This window comes from Nesoenas mayeri (assembly GCF_963082525.1).
Source record: "Nesoenas mayeri genome assembly, chromosome: 4".
NCBI lineage: Eukaryota > Metazoa > Chordata > Aves > Columbiformes > Columbidae > Nesoenas > Nesoenas mayeri.
This window is the reverse complement of record NC_137540.1, coordinates 71,616,504-71,630,640: the sequence shown is the minus strand read 5'-3', so window position 1 is coordinate 71,630,640 and position 14,137 is coordinate 71,616,504. Positions and strand designations below refer to the sequence as shown.

The following is a 14,137-nucleotide window of genomic DNA, read 5'->3' as shown; positions in this document are numbered from 1 at the left end:
CTTTGCCTTTAAGGATACTTAACTAGTTCAAGCGCAAAATGCCAAATCTAAAAGGCTTTATTGCTTTTCCTCATGGAATCAGGTGAAGTGACTAGAAACAGGCTCATAGCATCAGCAAGTAGAGACAGAGGGAAGTTCTGAACACAGAGGGGTGTTGCTCAGCAGAATTTAAACTGGTAGCATAAGCCAAGTGAGCCAGAACATCTCCTCGCAGGAGGAGAACAAACACCCAGCACTTCTGCTGCCTCCCACCTGCCTCAATTCCTTGCTTGTGTCTCCCTCTGAGAAGGAAGCAGATGTACCTACTCACAGCAGCCAAACCCTTTACTGTCCCATTTTATTCTAACCTGATGAAGATTGCTGCTCCCTGCAAGTCACCTCCACCTCAGCTCCACTGTGGGGACTTAAAGATGGGTAAGAGAAAGTTTATTTGAGAAACAAATGTCACCTGAGACTGAACAGTTCATGCTGATCATTAGCAGCAGGTAAATTACTAGAGGGAGAGGAATTTACCCAAAAGTCACTTTTTTTTTATCCAAAATTTACCCAAAAGTCACTTTCTGAACTCTACACAACCAGGAGGTTCCCCTGGTGCCTGGCTCTTCCCATGAGCTGTCCAGGACACCAATAACAGAAAAGTTCCTTTATCTAAGCAGGGAAGAGCTGCACTTCCCCACTCCTGACCCCTCCAGTTTAAGTTTTATGATGTTTACAGTCTGAGCCTGCAAAACTCATTTGATACAGACCATTGTACTGGCAGTGGCAGAAAAGCAGCAGTTGAGCTACATCGTGCTGTGGTTAACCAAAAAAAGTGATTATATATAAATAACAAACAGATCTGTTACTCAATTCAACACTCTAAGCCCTCAGATACTTTAAGAAATTATATGAACAGTATAGTATATGCTACACAACTTGTTCTTGCATTTCAAAACGCTGCACGGAATTAACTACATTGTAAGGAGTCAATTGAAGAAGCCAGGCAAGGAACAATGTCTGAAATAGAAGAATTTTTATGTAGACCATTCAGTGTTAAAAACCAGAGAATCAAACATCAGTTCAAATTAAAGAGCAGTTTCAAACAGAAGACATTCGATTAAAAGTTTCTTTTAACATTTAGAAATTTAAATACATTTACCTAAAGATGGTTAACCCCCATCTCTATCTTACTATACAATAGCTTAAAGCTACTTTTAAATGCTAGTTCTATGTTAATGTGAAATTCCAGAACCGCATTCTTCTTTTTATGTAAATTGATTATTAAGTTGGGTGACTCCATACTTCCTCCCACCCCAAAATACATTTTAAAAATTGGAGCTTTACAATGTCTTGAATAATATTTTTCAAATGAGTAATTTGGAATAGTTTCCGACAGTTTTATAGGAGGTATTTTGTACAGCTTGGAGAGCAACTCCATATAAAGTTCTATTGCAACTGAGCATTCACAGTATGCCACAGTCCATACATATTACTACATATACAGATCAGGTTTGTAAACATTGGAAGAATACACAGAACATAGTACCACGATCCTCTGGTACTGCCAAAAGGAAGATTGAGGTAACATTCATAGAATCTCAAAGTCCACAGAGGTCCTGACTGAGTAGTTAAAACAGCTGCCAACGCTTCTGTTTCATAGTGTGTGGTTAAGGCTTTCTGCTTCACGGTCTGCTAAGGCTGGACTCGTTAGCTCTCAGTATCCCGACTGCGTCCTTCACAGCGTGGTATATGACATTCTTCACCTGGGAGGGGAGAAAAGGGCTTTGGTTTGGCACGTAAACGGCACGGTTAAGGTCAGGTTGGATGACTGGCATCCAGAACGCATCTGCACAGCTTCCCCACAGCCCCTGCGCTCTCAGTTTAAACACAAATCACTTGTGAGAACAAGGCTCAAAGTCTAACGGGATATAAACTGAAAATGTGTAGCCCAAGATCATCATCAAGAGTTCAGCTAAAGGGAAAATGTAAGAAATGGAAGAAGGAAGCGTTTCAAAAGAATTTCAGGAGAAGCTTCAGAAGACATCCTCAAAACTACTAAAGAACTGTAACAATTCAAAAACCTATGGGAATTCACAGACTGGACTGGGTTGGAAGGGACCCCTGGAGATCATCTGGTCCAACCCACCTGCTAAAACAAGTTCACATAGAGTACACCTAATAGAAATTCTTCCTCCTAGTAGAAATTCTACACCTAGTAGAATTCCTCAAGATCCAATACATTAGCGCTGATCTAATGCAAAAGCAACTTGAGTTCTGGAGAGCTAAATCTTCACCTTATGGGTTTGGTGAGGGTTGGTTGTTGCTTTTTGGTGACTGTTTAGCTGTTTTGTTTTGGGTTGGTTTGCTTTTTTGACAGAGGGAGGAGGGACAGGGTTCATCTAGAGCATCCGTAAATTACCTGCAATTTATCTTCATGGTTCGTATGCGTATGCGACAGATATCTAAATTCCTGAGTGAGCCAGAAGCAATGTTTGACATGCTCTGGGGATACAAAGTCTTCTGCAACTTTAATACAACTGTACAAATTATGAACCTAGAGAGAACAAACAAGAATTAGCCGTGTGCTCAAATGTCTGGCCAGGCCGCAACCGTGTCCCTCCCTGGTCCTTACCTGGTGTGGAGCTCCAGCTGGAATGAAAACTACATCTCCTAGAAACTGTACAATAGCCCAGCCTTGAACTCCGTACTCTTGATGAAGGCGTTTTCTTAGCGATCGGTCCAAGTACCAACTCTGATCGTGAATGGGATCGTGATCTACAGGGTTTTCTTGACCTTGCTCTTCCGCAACCTGAAAAGTCACAAGACAAGAGGTGTTACAACAGACCGGTCTCACTGGACAGTCGCAATGTACCTGTGGTTCCATACGCACACCAGCTCGAGTGATTCGCACCACTAAATACCACGATAAAAGGTTTGGATTCTTATTCAGTCCTTGGTTTCCTTGGCAAGGGTTCGTTTCCCAGCCCCTCTCGCTTCACAGACATATTGCAAAGGTGGATATGGGAAATGCAAGCAAGCCAAATTTACAGTAAGAAGAAACTGAAGGGTTAAGTGGCGCGTGTGTGTGTTCACTGCAGGAACCACTGTCATATACGGGATCACACTCTAACACTACTATAGCCTGTAACTGGAACAGAACATCCTGAGTGTGGAATTCAGCCCCAAGGCCAGCACAACTCAGTGTGCTCACTGACCAAAACAGAGGATACTAACTCGATTTCCAGGAGAAATAAGGCTGGGAGGCACAGCAAGTGCTTCAGAACAGAAATTTGAGGGATGTCGGGAGAGGTTTAATGAAAGAAGTTCCAGTATAAATCCAATTTGCTGTGGCAGTCATTTACATCCAGGACTGTAGCCTGAAAACTCTTTTGGGAGGCAATACACAGCCTGGTTCTACTCTAAGACAAGCTGCTGGAACACCTCACGCCTGCAGGCAACTGTCATACAAACAGTGTGAGACATAGATGTCAAAGCTCAAAATTGCTTATCAAAGCCAGTATCATGTTTTACCAAGATTTGTTCCTTGTTAATACTACACAAATCCCCTGTAGCCTCACTAAGCTTCTGCCCAAGATGGTAGCCAGGCTGACAAAGCCAACAGTTGTTCATATAATTCCATTTATTCTTTTAAACATCAACATAGTAGCTCTTTCCACTTTTAGAGCACTAAGTAAGTTCCAGAATTAAGACTGCCAACAACTCTGGACCATTTATGGTGAATTTCAATACTGAAACAAACTCTTTTGGATGTAGTATCACATCTCAAACCTTTAACTCCCATGAAAGAAATCACTCAAAATACCTCATGTTTTTTTCCCCTCAATTCAAACCTCACAAAGGTATAGAAAAAAAAAGGTAGGAAAAGTGAGAGGAGAAGGAAGAACTTTATGTGCCACATATTGCTCTGGCATTTCCCAAGAACATCTCACATGCTTTTAAGAAGGATCTAGTTGAAGATTAAACAATGTTTTTGCCAACATGTTCATTACACACCATCGTTGCTCGTGCTGTAAGAAGCGCAGGCAGAAGCAGCGTGGTTACCTACAGGGTAACTTCGAGCTTCAACTCACCACCCTTCTCAGATCCTACAAGATTCATGACACACAACAACTTTTGTCTTGGATACAACTCTGGTACATTTGTTTTCAGAACAACTGGGATGGAAAGGGGAGAAAAGCCCAAGGATATGTATTTGCAAGCCCTACACAAAGCTGAGTTTTTAAGATACAACAGCTTACCTTTTTAAGGAACTCCCTGATCTTCTCTGTGTCTTTAGCAGCATAAATGTGCCACAGAGCTCCAGGCTTTTCTCGACTTTCAGTAAAACGCTTAATTGTCAATTCATCAGAATCGCCATCTTGTATGGTTTTAAGCACTTCTGTTTGGAGTAGACATGAGCAGTTACACTAAAGGGCCTTCCATCCATGCACAGAAATAACCCCTTCAGAACACAAAGACCTCACCTTCCTCTTGATCAGCCTGGCCCTTGGGGATACCCACATAAACCATGACATTCGCTGCATCAGACACGTCTAAATGGAGGTTTGTTGTGCCGTATTTTCTATCTTCTGGTGTTATTAAGCCTGAGGGAAACAAAAAGTAGAGGTACATTAGTAAGACAAAAAGAAACCTAATGCCCCTTTCAGTAGCACTACCTGAAAAACCCAAAGCTTTTACTTCTATTAGCAATTATTCCAGTACAGCAGTACACTTTATATCCACAACCTTGCCCCACCTTGCTTGTGTCTTCCCAATTATTACAGTTAACAGGCTGACACATGGATCTGTATCTATATCTGGCCTGTATGATATATCAAAGTCATATTTTCTAAAGCAGTTTAAACTGGACACAATCCCGCTTAAAGTTTTAAATGGCTTTTGAACGACAGCAGATGAACGAGCCTGAAAGAACCACTCAAAAGGAGATTAAAAACTATATGATACGGCCTCAAAAGGGGATGCAACAGAAGTGATACAGCCAGAAGTAATAGCATCACAACAGATATGTGGCCAGCTATGCGAAAGGGAGCTTGTGTATACACGTGGTGCAAGTTCATGGGTAGACTGGGAAAAAATATTATTGGCTTGAAACCACCTGGAAAAAAAAAGTCTAATAAAATAGGTATTAATGATATCCAGAGCATTATATGATAAGTGAGCCAGAATTAGGTTTTCAGATCAATAAGATCAATCAAGTTGCCTACAGCACTAAGGATTCATTTAATTGATAGTAACTTTTAATTTGAAAGTGGAGTCAACGTGGCCTTTAGAGTGAAAAATGCCTTACCGTATGCATTGTACATCTTGGGGCCCAAATCTGGTCGCACAAAATAGTTGGGAAGCCGAGAGGCAAGGTTGAGCTTGCCGCCTCTCCTCGTGTATTCTGGCAATGGAATATTTTTCATCAAATCATCAAACCTAAAGTAATACAGCACAATTTAATGTTAAGAACTGATAAAAAAAAAGACTGAAATACACCAAAACAAAAGCTTTCTTCAGTTGAGAAACAGTACTCCTTCCCCCAGAGGGGTTACTGTACACCGTGAAAAGGAACAGAACAATCAAGACACAGGAATATAGCAGAGAAACAAATGTAACTGCTCCAGAGTAATGCTATTTCCTTGTGTAATAATCTCAACGCTAAGACTTAAAAAGGTTTCACAAAAAAATAATAAGCTTCTACTGAACTTTAGATTTAAAAATTACTCAGGCTTTTGGGAAGCTTTCGAGGTTTAACCAATCATTAGCAATTTTAAGTACTCACTTTACCTGACAATAAATACAATTAACTACATAAATGTTCATCAGAAAACTTGTTTAGCATTTCCAGCTGCATCAAGCATCTCTGAGAAACAACATGGTTCACATGCAACCAGCTGCTTTGAGGCTGAAGCAGGGGCCAAAACATAACAGTATTCCTACAGGCCATTATTTTGGGGGTGTCTCACACAAGTGATAAAGAGTTTCTTTGTAAATTCATACCGAGAAGGCATCATATCTCTGAAGTCTTCTCCTGGAGGCCAATCTTTAAGCTTCAACACCATTGGCTCTCCTTCTTCTGTTCTCAGGCGACCTGTTGTCAAATATTAACACTCTTAGTTTGTAGTAGCGGTACAATTCAAAATCCAAAGAATTAAGACAAAGCCTCATCTTAGTTTAAAATCATGTTCATTTCACAACTCTTAGTGCAGAACGGGACATACAGGTTTGTCTGACACACCGGTGGGTATCACTGCTGTGAAACGTGTTACAACAGGAGAGTTCAGACCAGACAAGTGGCCTTTGCGAGCTCAGCTGCAATTTAGCTCCAGCAACTGTTTGGTGTTTGAGGCTGATGATAAAGCCAAATCTTTTCACAGATCAAGTGGCAGAAAAGTCTAAATGAGCTTTCCAGCCCCAAGTACTAAATTCCATGAGTTTACATCACACAAACAGATTAAGTAGAGCCCCGTATGCCACGGCAAGTATTAATTCTCCTGAAAAAAGTTCGTACCTAGAAGTGAAAACAATGCCAAACCTCATGCTCACCTCCTCAAAACACACTTTTATACAGAATAACTTTGGTTCCTTTGGCAAAAAAGGCACCTGCAAGTTAAAGCGGCAAAATCCAACTACCTTGTGAGCACAAACCCCACAGATGCTCTTTTATGTTTCACTCCACTGGGCAGAAAAAGTGAGAGATGAACCTACTTGGTAGGGAGATCCCAAACTTTCTCAGAATGTTTCCCCAAAAGACTAATACCAGCCAAACATACTCCTGAAGGAAAACCCTCCACAGAGCTGACAATTCCTATCCATTCCACAATCACACATGGTGAGAACACATTGCAGACACACTATCCAGGATGAAGCAGGACCCTAGAATGTCTTCTACGCTGCCTGAGACTGCTTAATGATGGCAAATTTGTGCTGGGGCAAGAGTACTTCTACTAAATGTTTTACCTCTTGGAAGAAAAATTCACACTACTTACTTGAAATATCTTCAAATCCATCCCAGAAATCCCCTACAGTAGCTCCAGTGATGATTTCATTGGTCCTGCAGTTAACCAGATCTACTTCCTGCTGGCCAAATTCCTTCCTAAAGGACTCTGGTCTCCAAAGGTCCGCATTTAATTTGTGATGCACTCCTGACACCATTACAGGCTACAAAGAAGAAGAAAATATTCTCAAGAAGTATTACACACCAAAAATTCCGATTCCAAACTGAACAGGGTAATGCATAAAATGTACTGAACATTTGAACACAGGCACTTTGCAAACATTCTATTTTCCAAATGCTCAGGCTGCCTCACCAGAATTATGCCCTGCATTTGATCGTTCTTTATTTCAAGCTAACAAGGCAGCTTTTTATGCAGAGCTGTAAGTTCAGCAGGGTGGTTAGAAACTGGTTTCAAATAGTAAAATACAGATCTCTTTATCAAAGGATCTAACAGTGTTCGTGCAGCGTATTTTATGAAGGTTTAGCATTGCTTTTCACTGCACTATGGGTAAAACACATCATCTGAAAACAGAAAACTCAGAAGAACTTCCATACCTGTCCCTGCTTCCAGCACTCTCTGAAGACGTTCCAATTGCTTTCATTGTTGGGGTCTTGAAGACACAGCAAGCGGTTGTCACACAACCAGTAGTGGGGCGTATCAAAGCCCATTATCGTGGGCTTTATAGTCAGTCCTTGAGGTTTCTTAGGCAAGTCTGTAATGGTTCTATTTTGCACCAGGGAAGCAAAAATGTCATCGAGGATTTTGGGTGTACTCTTGAGTCCATTGTCTGTCTGATTTAAAAAAAAAAAAGAGAGGAAAAAGAACAAAAAATAAGTTGGGGCACTTTTTTGTTGCAGATCTTAAAAGAAGATTATTTACCACTTTCAAAATTTTTCACTTGAGCTCAAAGCGACACAGAGAAACAAAACTCTGCAGAACTTCGCTGTCTAGAAATTCAGTGTCACTAAATGTCAGTGCCACTTCTGACACTTTGTCTACAGCATTCTGGCATCAGAAGTTCTGCTCTGATTAACATTTCAGCACCACAGTCTATTCCCTAAACATATGAAATACAGCACAGAACAGGACTTTATATCAAACAACAGTTTCATCAAGAAGCTCTCAAGGACAATACTTTACCCCATCGTTTTGAAGTCATATCTGTAAGAGCAAAGAAAGGTTGGGAACATTTGAAGTGAACCTGTCTGCAAACCAGGTGTGAGGAGGACAGTCATCCACCACAAAACGTTTTTTTGTTGTATCTGTAAGTTCCTTGATGCTGCTTTTTTTGAGTCTAATGGACATGCCAATTAATGCACTTGCCAGGCAGTAAATCCATCTGCTTTACCGCTTGGTTCCCAGTTCCTCACCAGGTCAGACATACTGATAGTACCACTGAGCTTCTATTCTAGAAAGCACTAACTGGAACGCTGCAACACTGACACTGAATTAAGTCCTTTTTCCCAAACAACAACAGAATTTCACCTACTGTGATAAGTGTCTGTGGTAGCTGTTCACAGGTTTAGAACAGTAGTCTAAAGCCTGCTGTCAACTTAAAGCCGTAAAGCAAAATGTTTCATATACCTTCCCTCCTGAAGAGTTCAACAGATTCCGCAAGAACCCCGTGTTATTGTTGCTCACAGGTGTTAATATTGCACTGTTGAATGTCTGCAGGGCCGCAGCAGGCTTAGCTAAACTGGGAAGTGTTTGAAGAGGTTTGTTTTCATTCTTCGAAACAGGAATGAGGAGTTTCTCTGAAATGAAAAAAATAACAGAACGTATCTAAGAATGAAGCAAGGATTGATCCTCTGAACTATGAGAAGTATATGCTTTGGATTTTTATTTTATTTTAAAACAAGAAGATACTCTCGTTTGCATACATGTATCTATGTACATATATATATATATCCTCTCTATATACACAGATTAAATATTCCTTTCACTTGCTTCAATACTCTGAAGTTTTTAAAATCACATATTCTAAAGTAAATACATTCACAAATTGAATTTTCAAGAATACTTATATCAATGGTATGTTAAGCCAGTTTTCAAAAAGAACATGCTAACCTGACAGGTTTTATGCCAAGTCACTGCCAGGGACCTGTTTTGCGATATAGGCACTGAACACCCATCCCAACAAGCAGATCGTATCATTCTCAACACAAAATATTGCCGGCTTTGGTCTATATTCTTCTGACAAACAGCCACAAAGGTTTTATTCCTCACTGGTTCAGCACATACCTTTGTTTTCTTTATTCACATTTCCACTCATTAAATTTGATAACCAACTTAATGAAGGAGAAGTATTTACTGCAGTAGTTTGTTTACTTCCAATTGTTGACTTCAGAGGAGGGTCATGTGTAGTGACTTGTGGGCTCAGGACAAAACTGTTGTGTTGAAGGCTGGTCCTCTCACCAGGTACTAAGTTCTGAAAAAACAAAGGGAGAACTTGTTTAGACACAAACGCTAATCAAGAAGAGGAAGCAAGCTCTTCCAATTTGATTATTTTACTCAAAAATGGTTTGGCCCTTCACAAACTATGTGATCTCCACAAGAGGTCAGCATTGCATCTCAGTGTCAGACGGAGATGACGACCCGGCAGGATTTGGGATCTCCCACCCTTAAGAGCAGGCAATGAAGTCCATCACCCCTGAGACAAGCCAAGTTTCCAGGTACATTTTCTGGGACTGCTTTGGCAACCAAAAGCAAAACCCTGTTTCCCCTAAAATAAGTCAGGGTCTTATATCAATTTTTGCTCCAAAAGATGCTTATTTTTTTACATGTATAGCTGCCTGGACACTATTCAAATTGAGCTTTTTAAAATTAACTGTAACTAGGGCTTATTTTTGGAGTAGGGCTTTTATTTTGACCATCCTCGAAAATCCTGAAAAATCATGCTAGGGCTTATTTTTAGGGTAGGTCTTATTTTTGGGGAAACACGGTAGCAGCGCTCTCACAATTCCAGTGATAGCTGATGTGCAGCCCAGGGCTAAGCTAGAGGTCCAGTTCCGTAGACTAGAACACCTGCCAGGTCTAAATCACCTGCCTGGGAGTGCAGCACTGGCCTGGCCAGCACAAGCCAAGACCAGGACTCCTATACATCTCCTGTGCAATTGATTTATCTACTTGTTTGGAGGTTCGAGGTAACAGATTCTTGTATTGATTACCAGCACCAAAGTCAAGTCCAGTTTGCCTCTTACACTTATGACAACACTTTAATTCTCAAAATAAGCTTAGGCATAAGGATATCACAAAATAAAAATTACTTAATTCAGCTGGTTTCTTGCAAGATGCTGCAAAACTAAGCCATTAATTTGTCCTCTATTTTAAAAAAGCAAAAAGCCACTACTTCCATCTACAAATAAACATAGGGTGTTTTGGTTTTTAGTAGAGTATCAAACTTTCTACTGGGATTCCCAGAGAAATGAGTGCTTCTCCATACTGCTCTAGCCCTCAATTTTATTCATGTTTAGATCTTTAATGAACTCCAGTGCTCTCGGTGTTCTTCCTCCCTACTTATTCTTTTAGATGCTGCATGTACTATATCTCCAGAACCCAAGGGAGAGCCTACAATTTGCAAGCATTACCACTAGTCTGTTCTTAAGACTCTTATCTTAAGGGTTCTCTTAATCTAATCTTATTTTTACTCTCAAAAATCCTCACTGAGCATTTTTCAGGGATAGGTCACTTACTGACACATCAACTTGCCAAAGTGACACAACATGATTTTCCCCAAAACTTAAAAAAGAAAAGAAAGACAAATACTGAACACAAATTTTGAACAAAAACCTACATGGTGGGATTATCAGTGGTAGACAGAATTAGCAAACCTCCAAAATCAGATACCGGTGGCTTCAAATATGGGTAGTAGACTGAGCCAAACCTATACTACACAGTGTGAGACAAAGAGTAGAAATACCTGTTTTGAATCCTCCTTCAGAGTCGGCTTTGATAGTGCCTTGAACTGCTTATTTGCACAAGGACAATTTGCCTTTATTCCCCATTTTGTTCTTATGGAGTGAACGATATCACCAACATCATAGAGAGCTGAAGGAAAAAGAGTCATTAGTGAGCTCACGTGTAATTAGAATATCCAGCATCCAGTAAGACTTATAGAAATTGTATATGCTATGCAGGTAGATAATAGTACACAAACACAGTTCAGCATTAAACAAGAAGTTTTTCTGTTTCTTTGTAAATATAAAATATAATAAGAGTACTAAGTACATAGGCTGTTCCAGTCTTTGGACGATAAATACTAAACTTTTATTAACTTTATTACTAAAAAAACACCCTTAATACGATATAAACAACATACAAAAGACAGCAAAAGCCTACAGCCTTTTTTCATCCCAACTAAATATGTAAAATACCTTTTCCGGGAATTATTTGCGTAGGCATTAGATTCTCTGGTTCGTGTTCCTGCCCCTTCACACATTTAAACCAGGAGAAAGTATCCGAGTCATCATCTGTAAAACAAAACCATTTAGTTGTTTTATTAACGCATCTTTCATCCTCCTCTGGAAAGTTACGTGTTTTACTGTTACTGATATATGAAACCACAGGTCTACAACATGTTTGGGTTTTTTTTTTTTTTTGTTGGGAAGGCTTATTACAGTATCACAGTGTGTTTGGGATTGGAAGGGACCTCAAAGGATCATCTAGTCCAATCCCCCCACCGGAGCAGGAACGCCTAGGTGAGGTGGCACAGGAACATGTCCAGGCAGGTTTTGAATGTCTCCAGAGAAGGAGACTCCACAACCCCCCTGGGCAGCCTGTGCCAGTGTCTGTCACCCTTACTGAGAAGTAGTTTTTTCTCAAATTTAAGTGGAACCTCTTGTGTTCCAGCTTGATCCCATTACCCCTTGTCCTATCATTGGTTGCCACCGAGAAGAGCCTGGCTCCATCCTCCTGACACTCACCTTTTATATATTTATAAACATTAATAAGGTCACCCCTCACTCTCCTCTTCTCCAAACTAAAGAGACCCAGCTCCCTCAGCCTTTCTTCATAAGGGAGATGCTCCACTCCCTTAATCATCTTCGTTGCCCTACACTGGATCCTCTCCAGCAGTTCCCTGTCCTTCTGGAACTGAGGGGCCCAGAACTGGACACAATATTCCAGGTGTGGTCTCACCAGGGCAGAGTAGAGGGGAAGGAGGACCTCTCTCAATCTACTAACCACCCTCCTTGTAATACACCCCAGGATGCCATTGGCCTTCCTGACCACAAGGGCCCAGTGCTGACTCATGGTCATCCTGTTGTCCACCAGGACCCCCAGGTCCCTTTCCCCTACACTGCTCTCTAATATGTAATTTCCCAACCTACACTGGAACCTGGGGTTGTTCCTGCCCAGATGCAGGACTCTACACTTGCCCTTGTTAAATTTCATTAGGTTATTCCCTGCCCAACTCTCCAGCCTGTCCAGGTCCCACTGGATGGCAGCACAGCACTCTGGTGTGTCAGCCACTCCTCCCAGCTGGGTGTCATCAGCCAATTTGCTGATAATGCACTCTATTCCCTTGTCTAAATCGTTAATGAATATAGTGAATAATATTGGCCCCAGTACTGACCCCTGAGGCACCGCACTAGATACTGGCCTCCAACTAGACTCCGCACCACTGACTACCACTCTCTGGCTTCTCTCCTTAAGCCAGTTTGCAACCCACCTCCCTACTCTATTGTCTAGACCACACCTCCTCAACTTAGCTGTGAGGATGCTGTGGGAGACTGTGTCAAAGGCTTTACTGAAGTCAAAGTAGACCACATCCACTGCTCTGCCATCATCCATCCACCTTGTTACATTCTCATAAAAGTCTTGTTGTTTAAGGTTGTTCTTGACTTCCAAGCTCAAAATAAAGGTTTTTCTTTCCCCTCTCCCCGCTTTGTTTGAAGTAGCAATATGAATTCTCACCTTCATGAGAGCTTTTTTTCCTCATCCTGTAACAATCCACACAGACACCGAAGCCGCACTTGGAGCAGACCCAGTGGAGGTTGAAGATTGTGGTGTCACAGACATCACACATCTCTCGAACGCCACGAACCGCTCGCTTCCAGGCTACCTGCCCTGTGGGAATTGACAAAGCAGACAAAGGGTTATTTTAAACAAAATATTTTTATGTTAAATATACCTACATTAAACTACTTCAGTGATAAATTAGTAACATTTAAATGCCTCTCTGCAAACACTCATAGCATGGGGAATAAACCAGAGGAGTTGGAGAAGTGTGCGCACCTGCAGGGATATGATCTTATTGGCATCACTGAGAGGTGGTGGGGTGGCTGCTGGGACCGGAGCGTTCGGATGGAAGGACACAAGGTCTTTCAGAGGAACAGGTAGGGGAGATGAGAGGGGGTGTCTGCATCAGTGACCTGCTAGAATGCACAGAGCTCCACCTGGGATGGCTGAGGAGCTGATCAAGAGCTTATGAGTCAGGAGTAAAGGGAGGACAGGGACAGGTGACATTATAGTGGGGTTCTGCTACAAGCCACCTGACCAGGAAGACCAAGCCAATGAGACCCTCTATAGACAGGTGGGAGCAGCCTCACATTCACAAACTCTGGTCCTTGTGGGGGACTCCAATATCTATTGGAGGGACAACACAGCAGGGCAGAAGCAAACCAGGAGGTTCCTGGAATGTGTTGATAACTTCCTTCTGCAAGCAGTGGAGGGGCCAATGAGGAGAGGTGTTCCCACCAACAAGGAGGGGCTGGTGAGGAATGTGAAGCTCAAGGGCAGCCTCGGCTGCAATGACTGTGGAATGGTGGAGTTCACAACCCTTAGGGCAGTGAGGAGGGCACACAGCAAACTCTCTATCCTGGACTTTGGGAGAACAGACTTTGGCCTCTTGAGGGATCTGCTTGGCTGAGTACCATGGGATAAAGGCCTGGAGGGAAGAGGGGTCCAAGAGAGCTGGTTAATATTCAAGGATCACCTTCTCTAAGCTCAGGAGTGATGTATCGCAACAAAGAGGAACTGAGGCCTGAATGGATGTACAAGGAACTCCTGGACAAACTCAAACACAAACCAGAAGCTGGAAGCAAGGACAGGTAGTTTGGGAGGAAATTGTCCAAGCAGCCAGGGATCAGGTTAGGAAAGCTAAGGCCCTGATAGAATTAAATTTGGCTAGGAATCTCAAGGAAAACAAGAAAAGCTTC

At 41.8% G+C, this 14,137-nt stretch overlaps 1 protein-coding gene across 3 annotated transcripts in view; it reads right to left on the bottom strand.

Annotated features, from left to right (window-relative positions):
- Positions 1-1,003: 1,003 nt before the first annotated feature.
- The window catches only part of KDM3A (lysine demethylase 3A), a 33,888-nt gene continuing 20,754 nt past the window's right edge, over positions 1,004-14,137 (bottom strand). For 2 of the 3 annotated variants that reach the window (XM_080343687.1, XM_080343688.1), the window contains 14 exons: positions 12,894-13,046; positions 11,354-11,449; positions 10,900-11,027; positions 9,222-9,408; positions 8,565-8,734; positions 7,535-7,771; positions 6,972-7,143; positions 5,983-6,073; positions 5,288-5,418; positions 4,464-4,583; positions 4,239-4,378; positions 2,612-2,788; positions 2,399-2,533; positions 1,004-1,742 (listed from right to left, as the gene is read on the bottom strand). In XM_080343687.1, coding sequence (XP_080199813.1) covers positions 1,662-1,742; positions 2,399-2,533; positions 2,612-2,788; positions 4,239-4,378; positions 4,464-4,583; positions 5,288-5,418; positions 5,983-6,073; positions 6,972-7,143; positions 7,535-7,771; positions 8,565-8,734; positions 9,222-9,408; positions 10,900-11,027; positions 11,354-11,449; positions 12,894-13,046 — 2,018 coding nt within the window. In that variant the 3' untranslated portion in view covers positions 1,004-1,661. Of the gene's footprint in view, positions 1,743-2,398; positions 2,534-2,611; positions 2,789-4,238; positions 4,379-4,463; positions 4,584-5,287; positions 5,419-5,977; positions 6,074-6,528; positions 6,586-6,971; positions 7,144-7,534; positions 7,772-8,564; positions 8,735-9,221; positions 9,409-10,899; positions 11,028-11,353; positions 11,450-12,893; positions 13,047-14,137 lie in introns of those variants that run through there. The other variant, XM_080343689.1, reaches the window with a different exon arrangement.